The 17,256-nt window shown below is 32.5% G+C and overlaps 1 protein-coding gene and 1 pseudogene across 2 annotated transcripts; one reads left to right on the top strand and one right to left on the bottom strand.

Annotated features, from left to right (window-relative positions):
* Positions 1-2,727: 2,727 nt before the first annotated feature.
* LOC120780859 lies at positions 2,728-3,752 on the bottom strand (annotated as a pseudogene).
* A 4,100-nt stretch (positions 3,753-7,852) lies between these two features.
* Positions 7,853-9,650, top strand: LOC120780639. Of its 2 annotated transcripts, none has more exons than XM_040112901.1 (5): positions 7,853-7,878; positions 8,821-8,966; positions 9,026-9,237; positions 9,296-9,421; positions 9,531-9,650. In XM_040112901.1, exons 2-5 carry the CDS (start codon positions 8,891-8,893, stop codon positions 9,549-9,551), a joined length of 435 nt encoding a protein of 144 aa, XP_039968835.1. In that variant the 5' UTR covers positions 7,853-7,878; positions 8,821-8,890; the 3' UTR covers positions 9,552-9,650. The 2 variants fall into 2 exon arrangements, with proteins under 2 accessions (XP_039968835.1, XP_039968834.1); XM_040112900.1 differs by having other exon boundaries at positions 9,296-9,436.
* The last annotated feature ends 7,606 nt before the right edge of the window (positions 9,651-17,256 follow it).

The following is a 17,256-nucleotide window of genomic DNA, read 5'->3' as shown; positions in this document are numbered from 1 at the left end:
ATTTTTTGATATTTTGTCAAGTTGGTTGTGTTAGTTGGATCGTGTTTGGGTTGGTCGTGCGATTTCAAACGATTTCGCCATGTTATTTCGGCTGTCGAAGAGAGCGCGTCATATATAATAAGTAAAGCAACTACTTCCGAACTCATGTTTAAGCAACGAAGTGAATATTCAAAATAAAGTTGGCCTCAAAATTGCATTAAAAGTTGGGTCGTGTGTGGCGACAAGGGCAATTTCTAGCTCAACTCAATCAACCAACTAATTGGTGCGTGTATGCCTTGCATTATATGTTTGCAGAACAAGAATGATAGACCGTGCGATTCTGTAACTTGAGACAGTCTCAAGTCTCTAAATTTGAGATTTTAAGTTAGAGACAATTTTTGAGACTTGAGATGATATTGCTATTCTGTAAGTGACAGTCACAAAATCTATTACATTTCATTATTCAGAGATGTTTTTACACTTGAATGAAAATAAATATGTCGATAACAAATATTAAATTTTCTATAACATAGTCAAAAACATAATTATCAATGAAAATAAAAATATATGTTGACTTTGTTTCATAATATTTACGAAATTTATGTAAAATTGATTTATTTTTAACCTTTTCGTGTTTGAGTTGCTTACAAAATATAAAGAAACGACAATCGATTAATATCTATGATGATCTCTATTCAGTATATTTAAAATGGCAGACAAGAGTTCTTTTTAGTTTTGTGACCTGCTAACTACCAGGTCTCAATATTTTGAGACTAACGCTAGAGACTGTTTAGTGAATAGTAACTAGTCTCAAATTGAGACATTGCCTCAAAATGTCTCAAATAGAGACTAAAGACTGGTTACAGAATCCCGCTAAGAATATAAGATTACGACACTAGTTTACCGTTAGTTTTTTTCGGTTTAGCTCGTGACAATTCTTAAAAAAACAAAAACATTGTGCAACAATTTCGTGACGTAACAGTTTTGTGTTGAGAAGAACAAGCATAGAAATGCATACAAATTGTAAACAGGAAAGTAAACACTTTTGGAAATTAACAAAATAATATAAATTCATTCGTCTTTGCAGGGAAAATTTCAGTGGAATGTTTAGAATATTGTTGCGAGAAAAAATATAAGTAGTTTTAGGCACATCCACAATAAATAGAGAAGCATGTGTAGAAATTGTTCAAATGAAGAAAACCAGTGAAAGTGTACTGTTGTATTTATTTAAATTTCTAAGCATAAATATATTAATTTTTTAAAATGTAATGTGCAGTGGCTTGTTGTAATAATTATTATGCAATTTAAGGATCGAAAACGAGTTTTTTCAGTTTTCCGGCCGATTTAAAAGTTGCCAAAAAATGGGTGTTATTTTGCAAAAGAAATGATATATTTAATACTAAATTCTCTTTAACAATTCACAATTTTCACAATTCTTTTATCATAATTTCTTACATCTGAACTTATAATATATGTATATATTTATATACAACACAACAAACGTCTTCTTCATTTGAATCACAACTTAATAGACATTTTTATTATCAATAGGCCGATATATTTCTTTAGAAATGATTCAAATCTTTTCACTCAACAATATTCAATCGCTTCACTAAAACTTTTCATTAAAATCGAAAGAATTAATAATATTTTGCGAATTTACAAAAGTGTTTACTTTTCTGTTTACAATTTGCAAGCCATTTGACAGTTTTTCACTCTTGTTCTTCTCAAAACGGAACTATGACGTTTCGTAATGGCGGTCGTCGTAATCTTATATTCTATCATTCTTGTTTGCAGAATATCTTTCAAAGCACTTTTATTGACAGAGCATCACGACATTTAAAAATTTATTGTATGCAAACTGTATGGCTCTACGTATTGTGTGTGGAGACTCCATATTGCTTATGGAATACAATATATGGAATACTAACTAGTATGCCATATATTGAAAGCAATGAACTGTCACTTCAGCAGTTTGACAGATAAGTTTTACCCTGCAAGACGGGTAGTTGTTAGCAAACGTGTAAGCGACTTGTTATTGTTCACTTTAGCATTCATTAAAATATTTGTTACTTTTGTTCAGAGAGTGGGAATAAAATAACACATAGCTATTTGATATTCAATGGTTATCTCGCTCTAACCAATGGCAAATATCTCATGCTGCCTTGCACTAACAGAATACAAGCATTTGTTAGCAAATCTCATCACAGTATGTTACGGTTAATAAATTCTTTTGTTAGAGCATAACTTACCTATGTGTTATGGATAACAAAAAGTATTTGTTACCCGAATATCTGTTAGTGTTATTATTTTCGTTATCAGTTTGTTACCTAGAACATATAAACATGTTAGCAAGAACAAGCAATAACAAGATTATCTGTTACCCATTTGTTACTTCTAGCAAATTCAATTCTTTTAAATAAAATTCAGTTTTTTTATTATTTCGCTTTATTTAATAATAAAATCAAAATAATCAAATATTTGCTTAAAGTAATGATTTGCCTATTATTATTACATTCGACAGAAAAATAATACAAAATAAGTTTATTTCAGTATAAAAATTATAATTCTAAAAATTCATATTTATAAAAGTAAAATTAGAAACTTCAACGTAAAACTAGTATGTACAACTTAGAACTAGTATGTGCAACTTAAAACTAATTTGTACAACTTAAAACTAATATTTGTACAACTTAGAACTAATATTTACAACTTAAAACTAATATATATAAGTAATAATAAGAAAACTTATATTAATTTTGCCTTAAGTTTATGTCTTTTTTTGCTTAAAACGATTGTGACTTAAGGCCAAAAATCTCCGGAGCTCCCCACAGATAGTGCTTTTTTCCTTGTCAGGAAATATATCTAAAATGAAACGGTATAAGTTAAGGCATTCAAATATATATCAGTAAAAAAACCTACCAAAAACTAACCCTACGACCTTTAGCTGTAGTACGGATCCCTTCTCCTTGCGCCCCTCTAAATTGTAGTGGTACATTAGATCGTCAAAAAGCATACCTTGCAGTACGCCGTCCACACTGCCTTTTGCGCCCTTTGACTACAATATTAGCCGCATCTGTAAAAAAAAAATACAGTAAATTATATTACAATCGCATAATATGTAAAAACGAAATATTTACCATAGCATCCGTGCTTTCCTTTTGTGAAATTTTTTCTTCCATGAAGCGCACGTGCTCTTCCGATGACATAGGCAGTTTCGAAGCGAGCTCTACGTAATGTTCGTCTTCCAAGTCACCGGTGATGCGGATAATTGAATGATGCGTCTTTGCCGCTATGATGCGGCATTCGCGCAATAATTTGCTTTGTGTCTGCACCTCGGCCTTTTCCGGCATCTAGAAAATTAAATTATAAAAATTAGCTTCTGTTTTAATTTGGTAATGTAATACTGCGTTACTTACTTTGTCTGTAAGGGACTTTTTAGTGGCAGTGAGTCGGGTCTCAATGGCATCCAGCTTCTGGATTATATCTGAAAAACATAAATGTATTTTTATAAAGCAAATACTAATACATTTACCTGCATGGCCGCCAGAAGATGGTGACGGTACCACAATTTGCGAAGGTTCTACTCGAGGAGCGCAAACGAGGTTGTAAGATATTTTTTTAAACACTTTATCTGTAAAAAAATATTATTAAAAAATTAAAAATATTTATGTTCAATACAACCTCTATGGGGGCTCAACGGTTGTGAGCATTCAACTTCGGAATCCATTTCTTCCACGAGGTCATCGAAATTCATTCTATGAAAAATCATAAAAAAGGTGATGATTAATGTTATTTTAATTTTAATTTAATTTTTAAAATCATGCTTCGGAGCAGAAATGCGGGCACAATTCCGATTTCTTTGGCGCCGCGATTTGAAGGTACCGTTGGAATGAGGAAGTCCTCCTTAAACCTTAAAGTTCAAAAATTCGCAAAATTCGAACACTTCAAGAAGCTATTTCACCACGATAAACCCACTTTATTCACATTTTTCTCTTCAAATTAATTAAATTACACTATAATCTTTTAAATAAATCCAATCCATTTTACACTTTTAGCAGGTTTTTTATTAAAAAAATCTTTATTTTAAAAATTACATTTTACACTCGTTTGAAACTCATTTGTTTACCAAAAATTACGAAGAAATGGACCGCTGTCATGTGATGACAAGGCAATTCGCTGAAATTCCTCTTTTTCGCAAAAATTCCTCTATTCATGCATATGGATGTTTTCTTTTTTAAATTTATTAAGCAAATAAGTAATATTATATACATGTATTAGTAATATTATATATACATATGTATAAGTAATATTATATAATAATGTTACTTAATAAAGTGTAAGGTTACAGTACAGTACGAAAACTCAAATTTTGTTTCAATATGAGTGCATGATAACCGTAAAATTTAACCACTTTATATCCAAAACTCATATTTTAAATATAATAATATATATGTATATCGTCACCTAAAATACAAACCAATGTATTATAAAAAATAAATTGAAATCGTTGACAGATATAATAACCAAAATGTATAAATTTTATAACGAAAACTTAAAATTTAAGGTTATTATAACTGTCAGCGATTTCCATTTATTTTTTATGATACATTGGTTTTTATTTTAGGTGACGATATATATATTATTATATTTAAAATATGAGTTTTGGATATAAAGTGGTTATATTTTACGGTTATCATGCACTCATATTGAAACAAAATTTGAGTTTTGGATATAAAGTAGTTATATTTTTTGGTTATTGTGCACTCAAACTAATATTTTAAATATAATATACATATATATCGTCACCTAATATACAAACCAATGTATCATAAAAAATAAATGGAAATCGCTGACAGAAATAATAATCAAAATGTATCAATTTTATAACGAAAACTTAAATTTTGTTTGAATATGAGTGCATAATAACCAAAGAATATAACCACTTTCACTACTTTATAACAAAAAGTCAATATATTTTTTTATTTTTAACGCAGAAAGGAGTACTACGCGAAAGTATTTCAGTCACCCCGGGTATTCGCTCGGCCAGAGTTATTTTTTTAGAGCGCGGCCGAAGGCCGCCAAAGCAGAAAGGAGTACTACGCGAAAGTACTTCAGTCACCCCGGGTATTCGCTCGGCCAGAGTTATTTTCTTAGAGCGCGGCCGAAGGCCGCCCACGCAGAAAGGAGTACTACGCGAAAGTACTTCAGTCATCCCGGGTATTCGCTCGCCCAGGGTTATTTTTTAAAGCGCGGCCGAAGACCGCCAACGCAGAAAGGAGTACTACGCGAAAGTACTTCAGTCACCCCGGGTATTCGCTCGGCCAGGGTTATTTTTTTAAAGCGCGGCCGAAGGCCGCCAACGCAGAAAGGAGTACTACGCGAAAGTGCTACAGTCTCCCCGAGTATTCGCTCGACTAGGGTTATTTTTTTATAGCGCGGCCAAAGGCCGCCAACGCAGAAAGGAGTACTACAAGAAAGTACTTCAGTCACCCCGGGTATTCGTTCGATCAGGGTTATGTTTTTAAAGCGCGACCGAAGGCCGCCAACGCAGAAAGGAGTACTTCGCGAAAGTACTTCAGTCACATAAATTACGTATTACACATATACATATGTAGAAAGTATTTTTTTTATAGTTAATATAGAAAAAAGAATCACGCGATAAAACAAAGAAAGAAAAATTGTTAAAAATCCTACATATTTACTGTTTAAGATGTGGCAAGGCTCGTTTTCCTCATAATTGTAAACAATCTAACCTTTTCAACGATGGGTGTGCTAAGTGATTTTTAAATTAATAAATTGAGGTAAAATATAGCAAAATAAAAGTGAAATGTAAGCTTATTTCAAAGCTTAGAGTGTGTATTTAAATATACAAAGTATAAAATGTGAAAAAATTTTGTGAAACTGAGAAATAACATGTTTTCTTAGTGCAAATTTTTAAACTTTTAATCGTGAATATTTTAAAAAATATTAGTAATTTTTACATTATATCTGGATGTTCCTCCTCTGGAGAAGCTCCCCTATCCGTACATACCCCATTTATACGGAAATTCGGATTTTTTACCCCTGCGCCAAAGTAATAAGTAATTAAATTATCATGTAACAAACTTACCTCTTTAAAATCCAAAATAAACTGCGCTTTTCGTTTTCTTCTTCTTTAAAAATTGGGTATTCGTCTTTCCTATTCTAGCAAGTTAACATTACAATATGTTTAGAATGTCGATAGTTTTTTTCTATCTTACTTACGTAATCTCCCATTCAATTGAAAATTCCAGAAAATGTAACAGTGTTACGGCGCCCATACACGAGCACACAAGTGCGTTCGATCGGTATGTGTGCGCTTGCGGCTTATCGTGTATGGGCTTGTTCGCGTACCGATCCATGTTCGCGAAAATGTTTGATTTTTTACGTTCGGTGCGCGAACATGTTTATCGTGTATGGCGTTGTCGGCGCACAAAATCTCATTTCTTTCGTGTCGCCGAACAGTGAAGATCGCGAACAATGCCAAGTGTTAAGGGGAGAGCCTGCTTTCGAGGCTTCAAAAAATCGATTTTTTTGAGGATTTTTTTGGGAGGGAAAGAAATAATTGATTCAAGCGAAATTTCTAGGCTTTATAGTTATATATTTGAACATCTTTCACAAATTTTTTGGATACGAAATCTTTGATATTCTGCCTTTGGGAAGCAATTTCCCGATGCATCTCGCATGTACATTTTTCGGACGGCAGGCAGGATGCAGGTCGCAATTTTTATCGGAAACAAAAAATTCAAAGAGATTCATATTTTTTATTAATTTATCTTCTAGTTAAACTAAGAAAATTCAAAAAAAAGTGTAAAATTTAAAATTTTTTAAAAATTGAATAAATAGTGGCTTTTGACCAAAAAAATTTTACTTTATGCTGTTTAAAAATATGTTAAAACTTGATTTTTCTTAATAATGTTTTTAGTTTAAATATAAGATAATTTTATGCCAATGATATTAAACTTTGCCCTAATTCCATACGACGTTTAGTTTTTTTTCTATCCTGCCCGCCAATTAAGAATAATCGTAAATATGAAAAACCGAGAAATCACGCTTCAAAGTTTTCGCGTTTTGCCTAAGGGCTCATACATGTACATAGTGTAAGAAAAATAAAAGTTGGAATAAAGTATTAACGAAATACAATGAAATAGATAAAAATGCTACATTAGAAATAAATTCCAAGAAATGTTCCGCTTGCCTGTCGCACATGTTAACTCTGTGAAGAACGAACGCAAAATGGTTTTGTGTGTCGTGTATGGGCAAACGAATTCATACCCAATAAACAATTGCGTAAATGTTTCGTAAATCTGCGCTAAAACAAAGTTATCTACAAACATTTGAGTAAACTTCTTTACAAATGTGAGAAATAAGTTTAATTATAAGTTTACTTATCTTATATTTGTATTTAAAATAAATGCGTTGAAAAAACGTTTACTTACAAACATAAATGTAAACTTATGATGCAACATTGCAAATCGGTTTACATGTAAACACAAAAAGTAAACCAACCGTTTACCATTTCCCGTTAGTTTTTTCTCCGACTCTCTGACGACTGTTTTTCCTTTTTTGAGTGATCGCAGTTCATAATTATTGGATTTTTGAGATGTAAAGACGTGCGTTTTAAATAAAACAGTGGAAAAGTTAATAACTAAAAATAATTAATTGAAAAATTACTTACATGTAAGTATTATTTTGAAGTGTTATAAATAAAATAAAATAAAAAAGGTCCTTACAATATAAAATGGTAAGTTGCATGTTGTATTTTAAGGCGTTGTTATAATTTGTTTAACTGCTATTCGCGGAAAATTTGCCAGGCATTCTAACTAAGTTTGTTTTTTGCAGGAATACTGGAAATAAGGTGCTTCCAAAACTTAAAAGGTAAATAATATATGGTTTATTTCTTATATATTATTATATTATTTATTATTTCTTATTGTTGTTTTTTATATTAACATATGTTATACTTAGTTATAAAAATTGCAAATGAGTTCCTTAAAGCACTTGATGCACTTGTTGTATTCAAATGATAATGAACAGTCGCAACCTACAACCTCCGCAGCTTCACCTAATCCTTGCCCTATCCTATCCACTTCTTCCCCGCCGCGGAGGGATGAATGTGAATTTCAACTAATTGAACCAAATTTGAGTGAATCAAGTTCTGATTCAGATGAGTCAAGTCCTTCAGAATTTTATGAGCATCAGCCACCAATTGATATCTTCATAGATGAACTTACATCATGGGTAATTGAATCAAACATTTTAAACGATTTGGGAAATAAGCTTTTGAAAATTTTAGGCACTAAAATTCCTGGACTACCAAAGGATGATCGCACATTAAAAAAAACTCCAACCGACGCCCCTACTGCTTGCTTAAGTGAAGGGCAATATTTCCATTATGGTCTTAAAGATGGTTTGACAGATTTTCTTCAAACAAAATTACATTCACTAAGTTCAAATGATTTAGCATTAAATATAAATGTAGATGGCTTACCAATATCTAAAAGTTTAAAGAAAAATTTGTGGCCAATTCTGATAAATATTTATGGTACAGAATCTGTGTTAGTTGTTGGAATTTTTGCCGGTAGTTCTCATCCAATATCTGCTAATGTATATCTAAAACCTTTTGCTGATGAAATGAATGATCTTATTGCCAGCGGACTCCAATTTGATTCAAAAAATTATAATCATCAGTATTTCATATATATAATACAAACAGCTTAACTTTTTCAAATGTTTTAAGTTCCCATATCCTAACCAAAATAATAAAAGTACTTTATTTACATAACTTTAAATGTGATTCACATTCCTTTCTTCCTCTAGTTTCACATAATGTCCGCCAATAAATCATACACATACAACTCTCAAGAACCAATAGCCCAAACAAATACCGATGGAGTGCATTTGCAATTTGAAACATTCATCAACGAAAACGGAAATAACCACACTGGATCCCACATTTTTAGAAGGTAGTCAATATCAATTATTTATTTGAAAAATTTTTTTTAATGAAAATGTTTTTTTGCAGCAATTCAAAGCACCATTGATGTAGCTGTATCCAAATCTATGGGAAGAATCGTCGAGGAGGTAAGAAGCTTGCGGCGAGATATCGCAGAGTTGAGGAATAGCAGAGACAATGTTCCATCAAAAAGGATTATGCCAGCGGAAGCTTTAAACACAGTGGAGCAATTTATGGAATTGGAGAGTTTACTCCAGAAGGATGAAGAATATGCTAAATTTGTAAGTAAATATTTATTGACTGTTTGAAAACTAATTTTACAATTTCCTTTTTTTGAAGAAATCGGAACTTATGCAAAATATTAAATACACAGGAGCGAAATTCGTCAGAACAACTTGGCGCTCATTGGTATCCGATGAATGTGCTCAACATTTTGCTTGGAGTGGAACGTCAGACAAAAAACCTGTCCGCGTCTTAAAAGTATCTATGCCTATCCGAGCTACTTAATAATAAAACTTAATAAATTTTATATATGTACTTATATAGTTATATATATTTTCAATTTAAATTTCAGATGTCTTCTTACATGAAGTGAAGGGCAATGACACTGAATATATAAGTGGCACCAAGACGATTTTTCAGTTTGCCAAAAATAGACAAAAAAGGAAGCACCAAAATGCAGCAAATTGATTATTTTACCTAACTATTTTTCTATCATTTCATTTTTAAGGAATGTTTTTTAAATTTTAATTTTTAGTATAAGTACATATGTATATATAATAAATAATATTAAATGAATTAAAACTAATAAAGAAAATAATGATATATCTTTAAAATATATCATGCGATTTATTTTACTACCATTACATAAAATCATTACAACACGTTTACAAATACATTTGAAAATAAACTTACAAGCGATTGGATATTAATTTAATAAATGCTTACTTTTAAGTTTAAAAATAAGCGATTTTACAAGTATGTGAAAAAGCCCAAAGTAATGTAACGTTTTGGTTCTTTACAAGTGTTTTATAATTGTTTTGTAATGAAAAACGTTAACTTTTTGTAACGAAAACGTTTACCAGTGTAAGTTTATTTACAAACGCGATTGTTTACTGGGTACCAATCGAACGCACTTGTGTGCTCGTGTATGGGCACTATTAGTGAACAGCTGAAAATGTTTCAATGTGTTGGTGCAATCTGTCACCTCCGTCTTGCAGGGTTACCTCTTTAAAATCCAAAATAAACTGCGCTTTTCGTTATTTTCTTATTGAAAAATTGGGTATTCGTGTTTCCTATTCTAGCAAGTTCACATTACAATATGTTTAGAATGTCGATAGTTTTTCTCTATCTTACTTACGTATTCTCCCATTCAATTGAAAATTCCAGAAAATGTAACAGTGTTAGTGAACAGCTGAAAATGTTTCAATGTGTTTGTGCAATCTGTTACCTCCGTCTTGGAGGGTAATTTCTTTGAAAATATCGAAGAGGCATGCCATCGTGCAGCCTGGTCTGCACACAAAATTTTAGGTCTGCATACATGCATTAAGAAAATTTAAATGTTTCAATTTTTCTGTTGGTTCTTGCGACATGTATGACCGCTTATTGTGTACAATGCAGACAAAACCTCATACAATAGATAACTTGATACGAGTCTCTTTGGGTGGGGAGAGAGGTGTCAAAACTCGCATTTTTTATAACATTTGCCAATGATGCCACTACTGAAAAATATTAGAATGGGCATTTTATAAACATCTTTTGGGTATTTTGCAGTTTCCACACTACCATTGAGGTATGCAAATTTCGCGTTACCGATATTATTTTTGGGTGCTCGGTTCCCCAGTAGGCCAATATCACCCATATATATAAATAAATACAAATATATACATACCAGAGACCTGCACGATTAAGGTAGGCATCGTACGATTACGTTACTAAGTAACACTTCTGACGATTACCAGGATGCGAAGGTAACATTGCGCATCGGCATCGTGGCATCGTGGCATCGTACGATTACTATCTGGTATCGTCATTGGCAAATGAAACGAAGTACATACATAAAAGCAAATTCTTGTGATTTTGCTTTCGTATTTACCTTATATTAGGAAAAAATTAATAAAATTCTCTTCATTTAAACATAAATTAATTCAATAAAAATAAATAAATTAAATATATTTAGTTATTTTCGATCAAAATAAGCAAGGAATTAAAAATAAAAAATATTTAATATGAACTTAATTTTTTTGTTGTGAATGCAAAAATAAAGTGGCGTCCAGATTTTCTCCTTTTAAATTTGTTCTTCTTTCTTCTAATATGCGGTTTGCCAAACTAAAACATCTTTCGCTTGCTGCACTAGACGCTGGAATACATAAAATTTGTCGTGCCAGTCTAGCCATCAATGTAAACTCATCTTCATTCAATCTGCATATTTATTTGGCTTTCACAGCCAGTCAGCAAATGAACGTCTTTGTATTTTGAAAGCATATCATCCCCGATACAATACTCTATTTCTACACTTTCAGATTGAAAATCTTGAGGAATTTCCGCAGATATGCTCATCGAGATTTTGTTCAATTCCACTTTCACTAAATTATACACCTCATCACGTTCAAACTCGCTTATAGCATTGACAGACGGCAGCGTTAAACCAGATTAATTGCATTTTTCGGGATTAATTCAGGAGTTACCACAGCTAACTCCGTTGCTGAATCCAAAATTAACTCTCAAAATTTTAGGGAGTTTGTGAGATTTTCGTTGGCAACATTGTTAAAAATGGCCAATTTTCATCTATTGTGAATGAAATACAAGCAACCCTGATAGCTGTTTATCAAATTCTCAATATAATATCAATAAAACTTCTATGTTATGATGCAGTTTTAAAAATAATGTGTTGATATGCTTTTGTAATAAAAAATGGTTTGGTAAAAATTGGTCGGCTAACAACCGTGATGTTTATCTTCTATCAATTTTCATTGAAAATATTATAAAAAGGACAATGAGCTGTTTATGAGAGTTTCAAACTCGCACTGATTAAGTGCGCAGTTAATCCGGATTAACGCTGCCGTCTGTCAAGGCTATTAATTATCGCATCTGCTTATATTCTGGTCATAGAAAAGCAGCAATCTTATGAATTTTGTCTGGACAGAATTTTGTATCAAAAATATTATCTAAACAGTTTGTAAGTATAGATCGGATTTCATTGTTACTTTCTTCATGTAGCAATTTAAACAACTTTTCTTTTAGGATATGCATATGTAGTAATACTAAATGTATAGTTGAATTTTTCTCACCTTCCAACAACAATGTTAGACTTTTGAATGGTTCTAATACGTTTATTATCCTGTCCAATAAATACTTTTTAATTCCGAACAAACGATGTGTTTCACCAGATTTCTCTAAAATATTTTCAATAACATTGAAATTTTTGCGAATAGAGCACAACATTTCAAATTTAGTGTTCCATCTGGAAGAGCACTCTTGCTTCACGGTAGTTTCAAGCATTTCGTTTCTGCCTGTTCGCTTTAGATTTTCGACAAGAGACTTACATTTTCTTATCAAATCCATAACATTAGGAGCACAACTTTTAAGTGTTTCTTTATCGAATGTGTGCTTCAAAATAATGTTGAGCACATGTACTACGCAATTTACTCTTGAATGATGTTGTAGAGCCTTTTTGATATTTGAACCCTGATCTGTAGTAAAAGTAATTTTTTCCAACAAATTTCTATCTAAGTTCAGTTCGTCAAACTTGAGTCCTATGGTACCAATTAAATTTTCCGCAGTTTTCTTCACAGGAATCCCATTGTCATCACAATATTCTAATTCGGAGGTAAACAAAATACGGCTAAAAATATAAACATAAACAAACACACTATAAGTAGTACAGTTGTGCTTGTTGAACACACAATTTAACATACTTCTTAAGCTGCCATTTATCATCCATATAATGAACAGTAAAAGCAATAAAATTTCTTTGTTTTTTATTATCTGTCCACATATCCACCGTAGACGCACACATGCCTAAGGATTTTGTAAAATTTTTTCAGACAAGGAATAATACATCTAAATATACCGAGAGATTTACCAACATTTCTCAATGAATGGACGTATATCACCGATAAACTTTTCACGTTCGCTAAGGTGCAACTTGTGCAATCTACGAGATATAGTAGTGGAATGAGGCAAAATGTCATCTATTGAAAAGTTTTTCGTGCCGATTTTAACACCAACTTCCACTAAGCAACGTGCCAATTCCTTGAATCCTTCGCCATTAACAGCTTCAAAAGATCGTAAATCACGGCAAGTGAATTTTAAACAATTCTGTAGGACTTCTTCCCGTAATTGGTCACTGATATTAACTGGTAACCGTTTCATTGGAACTGAATCACTTTCTTCTGTGGATTGGCGTTTGTAGCATGTGTGCTTTTTCAAATTTGAAGATCTAGCCCCTTTAGCAAATTTGAATGTTTTTTCACAATTTGAACATATAACATAGGGTACATTCTCCCCCGTCTTGGTATTCACAATTTTATTGTAAAACTTCCAGATGTCACTTGAACCCGATGCATCACTAATTTTGTAAACACCACTTTTAATACGTTGTAAAATTTCCATTATATAGATTTAAATAATAGCACAAAAGCAAAAACTTTGCTAATGCGAAAATGTCAGTTCTTTTCTTCGCGCAAAATACTAATTGAATAACATGTTAGTAATCGGCGATGCCGCGATGCCGATACCCACGATGCCAAAGTACCGTTACGTAGCGTGTACTCGCCGCATCGGCTTCGCCGCTTGCTAACATGTTACTTTTTTAATGACTCGTGCAGGTCTCTGTTTCATACATGTCCCAACTACCGTCTAGACGATTGTCGTCACAAGTATGAGCCTGCTGCTATTATCCTACAGCGATATTCACTTATTCTAAATAAAACAAATTAAACTTCCGTCTATAGAAGAGCGTACCCCGTTTTACGATCTAAGCAGCACACTGCAGGGAGTGGTCTCATTACTATAAGCTGTAGCAAAAAAACTTGACGTGATAGAAGAAAACTGACTTCGGATTTGAATTTAACATGCCTAAATTACTCTAAAACAGCTGTAAAATCGAAAGCAACAAAAATTTTGTTTCACATTGTTCCCCAGTGTTATTAGTGATGATTTAACCATTAAGCTGACTGCGACAAGAGTAAGGGGGTTTCTTAATACGATAGATACCTACCGGTTTTTGGAGGCTTAATAGGTCGATTGCTCACCTTAAGGGGGTACTCTCATGTGAACATTTTACCACTTTTTAGGAATTTTTTTTTTATACGACAACAAAATTTTAATTTTTTAATATATTTTTATTTGTATTTTGAAATGTACAAAAATTTTTTTTTTAATTTTTTTTACATTTTAATACATTTTTTTATAAATCAAAGTAGTCCTCAGCAAAAAAAGTAGTTCCCTGGTCATGGTGATAGCGGCTGTTCATGTTGTCTGAAATAAAAAAATCGAATGGATTATTATTCAGTAGTTCTGCGGCTATCGTCCCTACCAAATATAATCAATTTCATTAAAAAAAATGTCGAACTTCAAAAAAAAAAGTCACGAAAAATCTTGTTTTTTTTCGTTAAAAATCGTTTTAAAAAAGTATGAAAATATTTTCGAAAAGAAACAATTCTGGTAGGGACGATATCTATAAATGAGTAGAAAAACATATGTAAATTTTAAAGCAATCGGTTGAATACTTTTTTATTTAGGACCATGACAGTTTCAGAAAATGATGATTCGAGAAAAATGCGTTTAGTTTCTGCAGCTGCAGACTTGTCATGGCGCCTGGTAGACAGTCGCTTACGACACGTCGGCGACTATGAGCTGTAACTTATCAAATACTATGAATTTCGGTCTGAATTTTTCACAACATGTTTTCAATAGGTTTACCTGTCAAAATATAAAAAAAAATCGATTTTTCAAAGTGATTACATGAGAATAATCCTTTAATTAACAGTTGATGAGTTTAAAGCAAAACAATCGTTTTAGCTGACGCACACGAGATCGGGCGATGGAAAATTCGTTGTCGAACTAGTGGTTCTTCTTAAAATTGCAGGTATGAGCTTGCGAAAATGGAACAGTAACAGTGACAAACTCTTAATTTCTTTCCCAGAAAATATTCGAGAGATATCCCCATGTACTGTTGAGTTACATATTTTAGGTTTAAATGGAATCCGAACAGTGATTCATTTACGTCTTGCGTAACATACTCTACAACAACATTGATTACAAGGTAGTCAGGATTATCGGAAAACCAAAAAAATATATATTATTGGCATCTAATGAACCCTCTGCTTCTATTATATTCATAATTCACGCAGCACAAGAAGAACCTTTCTCAACAGACATTGCGGCCTTAAAGGAACAGCGCACAACTATGAGTATGAGCAGAGTATCGCTATCGTCTTTCTTAGACGACAATGGCTTACTTCATGTAGTTGGAGAAATTGCCAATTCTACGATGTCGTTTCACATACAACATCAAATAATTTTGTATTCTAAACAAAAGGTTGCTGAGATGACATTTAACACATATGGACTTTGGAGGAACACAGCTTATATTCTACTAAAATAACAGGTCCTAACAATCACTTATGAAAGTAGGTTACATTTATACAGCCCTTTCCTAATAAAAGTTGAAATAAGCAAGTTACCGCGTAAGGTTATATTTATATTTAACAACACAACCACAAAGCGGTAAAATTGCAGATTTTCTCTTCAGAAGGAATTTTTTTGCGATTTGTAGCCCCTCATCCTAACACTTTGCACGGTTGTGGGAAGTCGGAGGGAAATCGATGAAAATTCATTTGCAACGCATAGAAGCACTGCTGAATACCCGACCACTGTGTCCTAGCAATGAAGGAGAAATTGATGCGCTTACGCCTGCACATCTTTTGATTGGGCGACTCTTTACTGCGCGCGTAGAACTAGCAGTTGATTCGACCTCAAATACAAATTCCTCAAAACAGTGGGAGTAAATAAAGCGTACTGGTTATTTGCGCAAGTAATGAAACTTTATTCTAGCAATGATGGAAAAGTAAGAGTGGTTGCAGTGAAGACATCAAAAGGAGGATATGTGAGGCCTATAACCAAGCTCGCGTTACTTCCTTTATCTTTAGAAATTGAGTCCTCCAGCGGGAATTAATATTTCCAGATTCAAATTAATCAAAAACTATATTTTTTAGTTCTGTACTGACACAAATGTTAGTATCAGAACGTTCCTTTATTCAATATACTTAAACAGTACGTCTGAGCTCTATGGCTGCTTATACAATAAAAGAAAAGCGTGTTACTTAATACACTAGTATTTATATGTTTACTTTACATATAGATTATTGTTGAGTGGCATATGGCGTGATATTGTTTGGACTTTGTACCTAACGGGGCATCTCGACAGGATAAATTCTCTTACTAACTGTATTGCCGTGCCTATTGCCTGTGGAGACTCCACAGTTTGACAGCGCTGTTTTCATTTCTATGAAATTTTCGAAGAGGCAACATTTGCCCATTTGCACATATGCCGACGGCATTTTCATTTCGGTAATATGAAAATTAGAAGAGCGAGTATTAAGACGGTTGTGTTATATTATAAAAATAAAGTACATTTTCAAAATAACATTTTTTCAAAAAATTAATATTTAGTTTAATATTGTTAATTTACAGAAAAACTATGCAAATTGGGTTGGGAATAAGCGAAATCTTAAATTTAATAAACTTATACTAGCAAAAATCATAATATCATTGCTCATTTTAAATTTATTATTTTAATTGGTACATAAAATTTATGCCACAATTATTATATAGTAGTCCAAAAATATGAATTCTTATTTTTCCCAGAAATACATTTGTAAAAAAAGAATCTTTATTCTTTGTTATTATTTTTGTTTCCAGAAATACATTTGTAAACAAAGGGATCTTTATCCTTTTTTTGTTTTCCACATAAAAGAGTTAAGGAGTTCAAGAGCTCAAAACGTGCGCTACATCAGCTACCTACCCGACGGCATTTCGCAATGTGATAAAACAAATTTTTAAAGAGCTCAAAGCATGCCCCACATCAGCTCGAACATACCTACCATACGCCTTTGCGCAAATGATTATGTTATGATAACAAATGCCCACATACAGATTTGGCAATGGCAATAGCAATAGATTTGACAGTTAGTAAGGCATAGATTTTATCCTGTCGAGATGCCCCGTAAACACGTGGTTACTGCGTGATTGCATCCTTTGGGTGAGCGTTGTTGCTATGCAATGTGTAGCATGAT

The sequence above is a fragment of the Bactrocera tryoni genome, unplaced genomic scaffold (genome assembly GCF_016617805.1).
Source record: "Bactrocera tryoni isolate S06 unplaced genomic scaffold, CSIRO_BtryS06_freeze2 scaffold_25, whole genome shotgun sequence".
NCBI classification, from domain to species: Eukaryota; Metazoa; Arthropoda; class Insecta; order Diptera; family Tephritidae; genus Bactrocera; species Bactrocera tryoni.
This window is presented reverse-complemented; position numbering and strand designations above follow the sequence as displayed.